The sequence below is a fragment of the Marmota monax genome, unplaced genomic scaffold (assembly GCF_021218885.2).
Source record: "Marmota monax isolate L192 unplaced genomic scaffold, Marmota_monax_Labrador192_F-V1.1 WCK01_AAM20220418_F8-fsc00277, whole genome shotgun sequence".
Classification (NCBI taxonomy): domain Eukaryota; kingdom Metazoa; phylum Chordata; class Mammalia; order Rodentia; family Sciuridae; genus Marmota; species Marmota monax.
The window spans coordinates 1,529,505-1,542,661 of NW_026694513.1; the positions used below are offsets into that span (position 1 = coordinate 1,529,505).

The following is a 13,157-nucleotide window of genomic DNA, read 5'->3' on the forward strand; positions in this document are numbered from 1 at the left end:
GATATTCTGGTTCAGGAGTTTGTAAAATATGGATCACTAGATACATATCTGAAAAAGAATAAAAATTCTATAAATATATTATGGAAACTTGAAGTGGCTAAACAGTTGGCATGGGCCATGCATTTTCTAGTAAGTAATTAACATTTTTTTATCACAACTTATTGTTTTATTTTATGAAGCACTGTAAAATTATGTTGATCTGGCAAAAAGAAATAAATTTGTGAGATGCTGAGTCGTTCAAAAAATCTGTGTTAGGTGATGAAAGGGATTATTTTATATATACATTTTAAATAAAATACCTTTAGAAAGAAACAGTTTTTTCATCCCATTGGTCTCATAGAACTACTGTTGGACAATCTGTAGTGTGTCAGTTGGGTTAGAAAATTTAACCAAAAATTATGCCAAAATATATTGTGTTGCTGTGGATAGCAGAAAATACCTTGTTACAGTGTTTGGGGACAGTTGAACCTTATGTCCAGTAGAAAGCAGTGTTGACAGAGAAGCAGAATATTAGAGAGTCAACCCAGTTTTCAGACCGCTCAGAATGTACCTGTGTCCTATTGTTGAACTGAAAACAATACTTCCTCCCATCTAGAAATATATACTGTTTAGAATCTCAGCTTTGGAAAGTGAAGTAATACTGAGTAGCTTTAATTTATTCATCCTGGGTATAAATTATTGTGTTATGTAAAGTACAAATGAAAACTGTACTGTCATAAAAACTTTTACTGTCTCAAAGCATGCTACCACGTTAATATTTATTATGCTATCTTACATATCTTTCTTCTTTAAATCTACTTTGGGGTCTGGACCAAATTAAATGCTCAAATACTTGTGGATTGATATTTCAATGTATGTCCTTTTAACTTTAATAGGAAGAAAAATCCCTTGTTCATGGGAATGTATGTGCCAAAAATATTCTGCTTATCAGAGAAGAAGACAGGAAAACAGGAAATCCTCCTTTCATCAAACTTAGTGATCCTGGCATTAGCATTACAGTTTTACCAAAGGACAGTAAGTTCAATAGGGATTGCATTTAACATTGATTAAATAATAATATTAAGCTATCCCTTTTAACAGTTTCAATTAAGTTAAAGTTACATCCTTGTCTTTGTCCATTTCTTCTTCATGATAAGCATGCCACTGTGGACTGTGAGATAATTAAAAAAAAAAAAACAGTTTTGGTTCCTAATTATGTTATGGAATTTTGGTCCATAATTATTTTGTGGAAAATGAGATTTTATTTCATTTTAATTTGAAATTTTCTAATATTATTCATTGAGCCATGGTAAGTGTTTAAAATCTCCCTTTCTCTAGTTACTTTAAAAAAACTTTTTGTTTGAAAAGAGATATTATCCAGCTTGAGATCTCATTTAATTATTTGGCTAATTCTGACATTTAATAACTCTTCTTTAAAAAGCCTTTTTTTGTGTGTCTGTTAATCTTCTGTTTACACAGTAAGTTAATAGTAAAAGTTTCAAAGAGTTGAGATTTTTTTGGGGGGCGGGGGCGGTGGTAGTATCCAAATAATATTATAATTGTATTTCATTATCTTAGCTAAATTTCTAATGAAATGTTCTAATTTAGAATCTAAAATGATCAATTTTTTTGGAATTGATGTACAGTATCTTACTTGATCTAGTAGTACTTAAACTTGATGGCTTATCCAAAAGTGAAGACAGCAATAATAGTATAGACAATAATAATAGTATAGACAATAATAGACAATAATAATAGTATAGGGCAGAAAATCTTATAGGGTCTTAGATCTGGCACTCAAGGAAGTTTTACCCTTTCCCATGGGAGATAAAGATAGAGAAAAAATATATTCATATGATGAAGGGGAGGGGAATTGATGTCCTCTTTATTCTTGATTATACAGCAAAAATATTCACATTGCTTTACCAAAATATACTAAAAGATATAATAGTGTATTATTATGTATATACAATCTATTCATCTACCTGTGCCAGAATATCAGAGGATAGAGTTATATTGCTTCTTCTTTCTTTGAATATCATCTTTCTGTTGCAGTCATGGACCATAGAAACTTTACTTTAGAACTTCCATGATCTGAGCAGAAAACAATTTATCAATACCTAGAATATTTTAGTATAATTTAGTCATTCACTTCATGTTATGGTAAATGTCTGTTGATCCTTGTTTATCTGAAAGTCAGGATGGCCAGTGCTAATAAATCATTCAATCATTTAACAACACTTTCAATTTAACAGCACTTTCAATCATTTAACAACACATTTACTATTTTCACAGTATAAAGAAAAATTTTAAATATCAGGAAGTATTTAGGGCAAATTTTATAGTTTTTTAAGCAAATTTTTTTGAAAGGTGAACTAATGGGAAGAGATAGAGAAAGCAGTATGCCATTTGAGATGCTATGGTTTAATGCAAAGAAGTTTAAGTGATAAGGAATTCCTTGTATAGGATTCTAATGCTGTCCATTCTGCTAACAAATTGTGTAACTTTTTGACAAATTAGTCAGTTTTGTTCATCTCAATATTGTCATTGTAAAAGCTGTAATATTGAATTTGATTATCTCAAATGTACCTTCCAAGCTTATGCAAGTGTGAGCATGAGCATTCCCCCTCCAACAAAATAAGACTCAATTATTCAAATAAATTTGAAAACTATTTGCATGTAAAACACTGGTTTATTTCTGGGGATTATTAACTATTATACTTTGTCCCTATCATTTAAAAGTTCTTCAGGAGAGAATACCGTGGGTACCACCTGAATGCATTGAAAATCCTAAAAATCTAAATTTGGCAACAGACAAGTGGAGTTTTGGTACCACTTTATGGGAAATCTGCAGTGGAGGAGATAAGCCTCTGAATGCTCTAGATTCTCAAAGAGTAAGTTGATACAGACTGACTCTAGAATGACTTTGTGATCCTTCATGTTTCTTCCAGATGATTTGATATTTCTCAACACATTAATTTTAATAAGAATGTTGTATATCATTATACAATTTATTTTCAGCATTTTGTTTTTTAATTGTAGAAGCTACAGTTTTATGAAGATAGGCATCAGCTTCCTGCACCAAAGTGGACAGAATTAGCAAACCTTATAAATAATTGCATGGATTATGAACCAGATTTTAGGCCTTCTTTCAGAGCCATTATACGAGATCTTAACAGTTTATTTACTCCAGGTATGTATTGATTAAGTCATCATACTGATCACTATCTTTCTTTGTTGTATTTAATAAACTTTATTAATTCTGCAATCCCTATCAAAAAGTTTTATGATGTCTTCTAGGCATTCTTAATTTATATGATTTCTCATGCTTTATACATATTTTGATCTCCTTGATTGGGTAGTCTTTTATTTTTTAAAAATGTCTTTTATTCTTCAGTAACTTCATTTTTTGTTTGTTTGCTCATTTGAAAAGGAAAAAGAAACAGAATTTATTACATGCCCACAACATGGGAGTATTAGACTCCAACTTAATTTTAGTTTGCCAGGTAATGAGAAGCATGTTTATTTGGGTTGTACAAATGTTTATTTGACTACATTGCTTTTTTAAATATTAGTTCTTTAGGTTTTCAACTGGTTTCTGTATATTTTATTAATGATTGATCTTCTAAACATGAAGTGAATTTGGTTTTGGCTGTTCTTATCTGCTTTAAAATATTGAGCTAAATACACATGTATTTTCCCCATGGGTACTTCCTGCTTCAGGCCTACTCACCATTCTCACCACAAAAATCAGAATATATACCTTATTTTTTAAATATTAAAATTACCTATTTTGTAAAATAATCATTCATTCTTTGTAAAATATTTCTTGAAAGTGAATCAGATATGAGTAATAAGTAAAGGCTCTATTAAGATAATCTAACCATTTGCATTTTCTTATATCATTTAGTATTTCTAACTCACTCTTATTATTTTGTCAGCTTGAATGTGTATCAGTTTAATGCAGAGAATGTATTTGCCAACTTAAGATGATGTTTTTCTGTATTTCTCCAGATTATGAACTATTAACAGAAAATGACATGCTACCAAACATGAGGATTGGTGCCCTAGGGTTTTCTGGTGCATTTGAAGACAGAGACCCTACACAATTTGAAGAGAGACATTTGAAATTTCTACAGCAACTTGGCAAGGTATCTTAAGTTTTTCAAATAGAGTATAGCATTTTATGTGAGAATAAGAAAGGCTTTTAAGAGTATCTAAAGTTCACTTTACATAAACATTTTAAGGGGTGTTTTTAGAATAAAGGCTTAGTTGTCTGACATGTTCTGTGAAATAAAGAACTGAAGGAAAGAAATGAAGAACTTCTCAGAGCCTTTATCGTGTAATATGCAATGAACATCTTCAAGAGGATATTGGGCAGTAATTCCCAAATTGATTTGATTGTGGGACTCTTGCTTGACTTAACTACATTAATACTTTTCTGTTTGTTCCTTATTTGTAAAATAGTCTAGGTATTGGGGTATATTGGTTATCTATTGCTGTATAACAAATTAACCTGAAGCATAGCAGCTGCAGACAAATATTTATTATCTCCAGTTTCTGTGAGTCAGGAACCTGGCAACAATTTAGCTATTCAAGGTATTAGGCCTCACAGTCTCATCTTAAGCCTCTACTAGGGGAAGAACTACTTCCAAACTCAGTCACATGGCCATTGAAAGCCTCAGATCTTATTTCTTGATTCTTTACAAGGACCTTTTCACAGGGCTGCCTCATAACAGAGCAGCTAAGAGCAGAACCAAGGTGGGAGCCATAGTCTTTTTACAACATAGTATCAGAGAGCACATCATCATACTCTTGCAATATTTTCTTCTTCACAAGTGAGTCAAGAAATCTAGTTCACATGCTAAAGGAAGAGATGTTATGTAAGAACATGAATACTGGAAGGTGAGGATCATTGAGAAATATCTCAGAGTCCTCCAACAAACTAGCTGACTTTAGCCTCATTATATGTCACTAGAACCAATTTCTTGGTAGTATGTAATGTGTCTAAACTTAATTAGACCATAGAAGACTTTTCAATGTCCCTCTCAATTATTTATTGTCATTTTATTGAAAGTGTTTTCTAGAACAATTTGGGGAATGATTCCTTAGATACAATAATAAATCTATTTTTTGACAAGAAAAATTGAGGTATAGAGAAGTTAAATAATTGGCCAGTGGTTATATAGCAAGATAGTAGCAGATGTGATGTGAGCCTTTGTTTCCCTACTTCTAATTCCATGCTATTTCTTCTGTCCATTTCTTCTTTGATTTTTATTTTTTTGGGGGGTGTAAATATGCTTCAGTTATATATGCATCTTCTAGTGTCTTTCTGTGGCAAATCATATATTGTGCCATTAAGACATAAAATTATTTTTTTTTCTACTCAGAGGTTTTATTTTGATCACATGGCAAAAGTCTAAATGATTAATGTAAAAGGCAGAAATTAATGCAGTATGACTTATTCATGGATTTATTGTTGAATACATCTCAATTTGTTGTTAGTTGTAGACAGATATTTTCATGTCCATAAACACTAGTCATTGGAACATTTGATCATAATTTTTGGTGTCAAAATCCTGAGAGCCTTAAAATTATTTTACCTATGATTCTGAACAATTTAATTTCTCTTGTCCCTAGATAAAGCCTTTAATAGGTATTATTATCTCTCTTAGAAATTTTTGTTTTGGTAGAGTACAAAGAAAGTTTTAGAAATAAAAGTTTAATTTATTTGAAGTAAAGGGAAGAAATCTAGTGAAATTTCATTGTACTCAGTTGAAAGTGATATTTTCAATTAGCTTTTTAATTTTCTTCTTATACCTCTTCTTAATATGAACATGAATATGTGAATATTTGTATGATTAAGACCCTTTCTATATTAATTAGCTTGATTAAAGTAATCATTTCACAATGTATACATATATATTTAATCATCATGTTATATAACTTAAATATACACAATTTTTATTTGCCAGTTTTACCTTAATAAAACTGAAGACAAAACAACAGCAACAACAACAAAAGACCTTTCTTGACTTTCTAGGAAAAAAGTCAGTATTTCAAATTCCAGAATCTAAAGTGAAAAATCATGGTTGCTATTAGAATCAGATTTTTTTCAATCTAAAGAGCACTCTAGGAACTAGACAGCCTTGGAAGAAAGTATGATAAGATTGTATTCTTTTTAAATTCCATGCTGATCACAGTTTCTAAGATTTTCTTAAGATGTGATTGGAACAAATGTCAACGTTACTTATTTTATACATATTTGTGATATGCTTGATTGTTGTTTAATTTTGAGATAGTTCATAGCTTCTTTAATGCAAGTTGCTTTTCACATAAAATTCCATTAACATGGCCCTTACATACTTTTGGTCATACATGGATGGATGGCTCTTACATACTTTTGGTCATAATTTGCAAGGATGCAAGACTAGTGATGTAGCTCAGTGGTAGAGTATTTGCCTAGGATGCGTGAGGCCCCAAAAATAAAAAATAAAAATTTTTGCAAAAGAATGCAACACTGTGTTATTATTTAGTACTTAGTGAGAGTTGGTTTAGAATTACCCAGAAAATATTCCTAAGTGAAACAGGCCTGTAGTAAATTGTGATATACCTGTTTGTATCAAAATATTATAAAATTATTTTTAGGAATATTTTCTGGTATTGTTAGGGTATGTTTCTGTTTTTAGAAAATTTCCATTTTGTAAATGTTCCTCACAATCTCATATTTGTTATCAACAATCTCAATATTTGTAATAATTCAAACTCAGCTGGATATAAGTATATTTCTGTATTACTAAAATATTTTATAAGAGAATTAATATTTAGGCACATATGCCAATTATGGACATGTGACATATTTTTCTATATATTGCTTAGAAAAAGTAACTACATTGATAAAGCTACCCTTCAGTAGTTCAATAAGTACCTTTTGGCTTACTGTGCACTTATTCAGATTACTCTTATTTAGTTTAAAATCTGATGATTTTCATTATTTTCTAAAGTAATGGATATTTGAGCTTTCTTAAAACATAATTACAATTTTCCCTTTCTTATTTACCTGATTAGAGAGGTAATAAAAATTATGTATTTCCCTGTTATTCAGGCATGTCTGTGTTAAATATTAATGGACTTTTTCATAGCTGATGATTAAGACCAATTTAGAGGCAGAAATGAATTAGGAAGTATGAATTAGGAGGTTTTCAAATAGTTCTGTTATCCATACTTCACCTGAAGTTTTCAGCTATGGTTTGAAAATAAATGTTAAAGACTAGAAAATGTACATGTTATAGCATCTGTTTGTTCCTTTAAAAACAGAGATTTTCATCTGAAATCAGGGCAGGACTTTAGTGATTGTTTGCAGTTTTTCTAATCATAAAGTAAGTAACATTAAAGATAAATTGAAACTTTCTAAAACCATTGAAGGGGCTGGGGATGTGGCTCAAGCGGTAGTGCGCTCGCCTGGCATGCGTGCGGCCCGGGTTCGATCCTCAGCACCACATACAAACAAAGATGTTGTGCCCGCTGAAAACTGAAAAAAAACAAATAAATATTGAAATTCTCTCTCTCTAAAAATAAATAAATAAAAATAAAACTATTGAAAACAAGGAAAAAACTTTTGAAGAGTGCTATAATCTTTATGTTTGTTTTTTCAAAACTTCCTTTATGATAGATCTAGCAGTAAAATTTATAGTATCTCTCCCACATCATCTGTTTTGTCTTCTTTAAACAACTAAACTTTTGGATTATTTTTCTTTTTAAACTGTGTTCAGTGTCTTATTCCTGAATAAAAAGGAAATAGAAATTTATATTTATGTCCTATTTTTATATTCTATTTCCAATTAGGAAATAGGAACTTCCTCAAATACTAAGCCATATGGGTATTGCCTGTTACTATCATCAGTGCCATAAAGCTTTTCCTGCATGTCTCTAGCTTGTCATTGATTTTCCCTTTTCTGGAAGCTTCTGGCATTTTTTTTTTGCCCAAAAATTTAATTACTAATCACATACTCTTTTGTTTTTTATTTGATCTTGTTTTTCTTTCTGTCTTTTGTCTTTAATTTATAAAAGAAAGCTCCTTTAGCCCTAACACATAAGCACACAAGTTAGTCAGATACTGAGGTAAAACAGTCCACGTATATGGTTCGAATTCAGCAATGCATACTGGTACTTAAGAAATAGACATAAAAAGAATACATCAAAACATCACTGATTTAAATAACAAACAGGAAGAATCAACAGACAGAATTATAAAGTTTGTTTTCTTTGTTAAAAATATTTTTTCTAGTTATGAAAATGATGTGTACTTATTATTGGAGAAATTGGAAAATAAAAATGCCTTCTCTTTGTTCATCTCTGTGTACCCACATAATAGTTCCTTTCAAATAGAATCATTATATGTATATAGTTCTCTGTCTTGCTATTTTTCATTTATTTTATTATCAAAATTTTTATTAATACTCTTTGAAACCTAATTTTTAAAGTATTATGCCATAATTTATAGCATTCCTTGTTATTATAATTTTAATTCTTCTAAAAACATTTAAAAATTTTACATAACTATTTGAGTTTAAATTCATTTAAGCATACTATAAATAAACCAAGGAAAGTATTTTTTATATAATACTCTTGTAAAAAGAGCTAAGAAACTATTTTGAAGCCTTTCTTCTGCCACATGAATTCTAATGAACTAATGCCTAACATATGTTCTTTACATCCTTTACCTTCTTGCCTTAATTTAAACCTAGCTTTTTAAAAATCCTTTTTATTGTCTATCCCTCTGTGGTATAGATCTAGAATTTAGAGATCTGTATACCTTACTGCTACCACTTTGAAACTATCATCAAAACTCTTAATCTTTTCTGAATATGATATTCTTCCTTCTTACCATCACTGGCTAACATTTTGTTTCACAATCCTTGAGTACTTTGGGTGTTCATTATTTTCTTCACTTTATTTCCTGCATGAATGCCCAACCAATGCCTTTTTAAAACTTCTCAACTTTCCTACCCTGTGTCTGTATTAGATGAGAGTACTTTGAACTCTGTAATCCCCTATAATAACCTTGCTGATGGAATTTCAGAACCTGAAGTCTCCTCGTCTAATTACCAACAGATGCTTCTACTTTGTATCTTTTGACTCTTCTCAATTTACACTAAAAAAATAGCATGGGTATTGCTAATATCTTTGACACTCACTTTCCTCTTTTTTTTTTTTTAATGGTATGGATTGAAACCATGGTGCTCTAAAACTGAGCTAAACCGTAGGCCCTTTTCATTTTTTAAAATTTTGAGACAAGATGTTGCTAAATTGCTGAGGCTTTTGCCTTTTGCCTCAGTCTCTTAAGTCACTGGGATTACAGCATGTACTATCAAGCCCAGCTGACACTGTCCTCCTTTTAAAGCCTGTTAGCCACCTTCTAGATTTAACTGACTCCTTTCCTTGTTGAGTAGATTTCTGGGTGGACTACTGAAATTACTTTCACATATATCTGCAGTTATATCACCCTCTTCCCCTTGACTATCAGATTCACTTTCCCGGTTATTTCCTAGTATAGTGAAAATACAGTTCTGATTTTTTTCTTATTTAAGCTTCTCTCTCTCAAATGCTATAAGAAAAAAAAATAGTTATAAATGTTTATCTCCATTTAGAACTAATTTCCAGACTAGGTACTTAAGATTCTTTTAGTGATGGTTATTTTATTCTCCCTTACATGGTTTCTTCTTTGGTTCCATCCATTCCCTTCTGGTTTTCTATTCTACTTACTGTCTTTGCCCTCAGCATTTGGCTTCCCCTTATTCTTCTAAAAGAAAATGGAGGTGTTCCAAATTAAAACAGCAAGATTGATTTTTGTCACTCAAATTGACAAACAATAGAAAAAAGTATAGTGGCCAGTGTTAGCAAAGATAGGATAAACACTTTCCCACTTTTCATCATAACAGAATTTAGTAAACTTTTCTAGAGAGTTTCTGATGCAGTAGATATGAAGGGCCTTTGAAATACCCCTATCTTTTGAACAGCTAATTCTTAAGTATCCTCTGTAAAGTTGTACACAGATATTTATGAATAAGTGTATCATTGCAATGACATGAATGTGCTTTAAAATCTTATCTTAGTGTACATTGTTTATAATTTTAAAAATTAGTATATTTACCTAACAGTATACAATAATTAAAAATCAAGAAAATATGTATTTTCAAGGAATATATAATGTTATTGGAAAATAAAATTTTTAACATTGTTAAGTAAGGGGAAAGGATATAAAATTCTTATTTCCCACTTTTGCTTTTTATAAGCACCCTTTGGAATAATTTCTGGCAATGGTAATATGAAGTAGATATTTTATTATCTTCCATTTTTAAAAAGGAAAAAACATATTCACAGAGGTAAGTGAGTTGTCTGAGGTCACAAAGGGAATATATAGTACACCAAGATTCTAGCTCCAGTCTGCCTGACTGGAGAGTATCAGGTTTTAACCACTTCTCTATGGCCTTTCAAACTATGTAACTAGAGATCTAACTTTAAAAAAAATAAAATTTGTTTTAATTTGTTATACATGACAGTGATATGTATTTGTGCACTTTGATATATTATACATAGATGGAATATAATTTATCATTTTTCTGAGTATATATCTGAGTAGAATCTGAGTAGAATCAGATTGGTCATGCAGTCATGTGTGAGTGTGTGTGTGTGTGTGTGTGTGTGTGTGTATGTATATGTATTACATAAGGTAATAATGTCTGTTTCATTCTACTATTTCTCCTATCCCCATATTCCTTCCCTTCCCCTCCCTTCACTCCCCTCTACTTAATCTAAGGTAACTCTATTCTTCCCTAAAGTATCCCCTTATTGTGAATTAGCATCCGCATATTAGAGAAAACATTCCGCCTTTGGTTTTGTGGGATTGCCTTATTTTGCTTAGCATGATATTTTCCAACTCCAAGCATTTACTGGCAAATACCATACTTTCACTCTTCTTTAAAGCTTAGTAATATTCCATTATATGTACCACATTTTCTTTATCCATTCTTCTATAGAGGGACACCTAGGTTGGTTCCATAATCTAGCTATTGTGCATTGAGCTGCCATAAGCATTGAGATGGCTGCGTTATTGTAGTATCGTTGATTCTAAGTAGTTTGGGTATAAAACAAGTAGTGGGATAGCTGGATCAAATGGTGCTTTCATTCTGAGTTTTCTGAGGAATCTCCATACTGCTTTCCATAGTGGTTGCAACAATTTTCATTCCCACCAGTAATGTATGAGTGCACCTTTTTCACCACATCCTCGCCAACATTTATTGTTGCCTGTATTCCTGATAATTGCCATTCTGACCGGAGAGACATGAAATCTCAGTTTATTTTTGATTTATGTTTCTCTGATTGCTAGAAATGTTGAAACTTTTTTAATATATTTGTTGACTGATTGAATTTCTTCTTCTGTGAAGTATCTGTTCAGTTCCTTAGTCCATTTATTGATTGGGTTATTTGGTTTTTTTTTTTTTTTGGTGTTAGGTTTTCTGAGTTCTTTATATATCCTAGAGATTAGTGCTTTATTTGAGGTGCATGTAGTAAAGATTTTCTCCCAATCTGTAGGCTCTCTGCTCACATTATTGATTGTTTCCTTTGCTGACAAGAAGCTTTTTAGTTTGAATTCATCCTATTTATTGATTCTTGGTTTTACTTCTTGTGCTTTAGGGGTCTTGTTATGGAAGTCAGATCCTAGGTCAACATGGTGAAGATTTGAGCCTACTTTTTCTTCTGTTAGGTGCAGGGACTGTGTTCTAGTGCCTAAGTCTTTGATCCACTTTGAGTTGATTTTTGTGCAGGCTGAGAGGTAGAGGTTTAACTTCATTTTACTGCATATGGATTTCCAGTTTTGCCAGCACCATTTGTTGAATAAGCTGGAGAAAACTCCAGTGAATGTTTTTGGCACCTTTGTCTAGTATGAGATAACTGTATTTATGTGGGGTTTTCTTTGTGTCTTCTATTCTGTACCATTGGTCTACTTGTCTGTTTTGTTGCCAATACCATACCGTGTTTTGTTACTATAGCTCTGTAGTATAGTTTAAGGTCTGGTATTGTAATGCCTCCTGCTTCACTTTTTTTTTTTTTTTTTTTGCTAAGGATTATTTTGGCTATCCTGGGTCTGTTATTTTCCCAAATGAACTTTATGATTGTTTTTTCTATTTCCATGAAGAATGTCATTGGATTTTAATAAGAATTGCATTAAATCTGTATAATGCTTTTGGTAGTATGGTCATTTTGACCATATTAATTTTGCCTATCCAGGATCATGGGAGGTCTTTTTCATCTTCTAAGGTTTTCTTCAATTTATTTCCTTAGTGTTCTGTAGTTTTCACTTTAGAGGTCTTTCACCTCTTTTGTTAGATTGATTCTCAGATATTTTATTTTTTTAGACTATTGTGAATGGGGTAGTTTTCCTTATTTCTCTTTCAGTGGATTCATTGTTGATATATAGGGATATGTTTGATTTATGGATATTAATTTTATATTCTTCTACTTTGCTGAATTCATTTATTAGTTTAAAAAGTTTCCAGGTGGAACTTTTTGGATCTTCTAGATATAGAATCATGTCATCAGCAAATAGTCATAGTTTGAGTTCTTCTTTACCTATTTGTATCCTTTTAATTTCTTTCTTCTAATTGCTCTGGCTAGAGTTTCAAGCATGATGTTGAATAGAAATGGTGAAAGAGAACATCTTTGTCTTTTTCCAGTTTTTAGAGGGAATGCTTTCAATTTTCCTCCATTTAAAATGATGCTGCCCTTGGGTTTAGCATATATAGCTTTTACAATGTTGAGGTATGTTCCTACTATCCCTAGTTTTTCTAGTGTTTTGAAGTTGAATGGATACTGTATTTTGTCGAATACTTCTTCTGCATCTGTTGAGATGATCATATAATTTTTGTTTTTAAGTCTATTAGTATGATGTATAACATTTATTGACTTGCATATGTTGAACCAACTCTGCATCACTGGGGAGAACCACACTTGATCATGGTGCACTATCTTTTTAATATGTTTTTATATGTGATTTGACAGAATTTCATTGAGAATTTTCGCATTTATGTTCATCAAGGATATTGATCTTTCCTTGATGTATCTTTTTCTGGTTTTGGTATGAGGGTGTATTCGCCTTATAGAATGAGTTTGGAAGG

At 31.3% G+C, this 13,157-nt stretch overlaps 1 protein-coding gene across 5 annotated transcripts in view; it reads left to right on the forward strand.

Annotated features, from left to right (window-relative positions):
* Jak2 (Janus kinase 2) overlaps positions 1 to 13,157 on the forward strand; it is a 137,072-nt gene that overhangs the window by 105,520 nt on the left and 18,395 nt on the right. For all 5 annotated transcript variants that reach the window (XM_058571450.1, XM_058571452.1, XM_058571449.1 and 2 more), the window contains 5 exons: positions 2 to 129; positions 876 to 1,014; positions 2,722 to 2,873; positions 3,022 to 3,172; positions 3,994 to 4,130. In XM_058571450.1, the coding sequence (XP_058427433.1) occupies positions 2 to 129; positions 876 to 1,014; positions 2,722 to 2,873; positions 3,022 to 3,172; positions 3,994 to 4,130 (707 nt within the window). The remainder of the gene's footprint in view (position 1; positions 130 to 875; positions 1,015 to 2,721; positions 2,874 to 3,021; positions 3,173 to 3,993; positions 4,131 to 13,157) is intronic.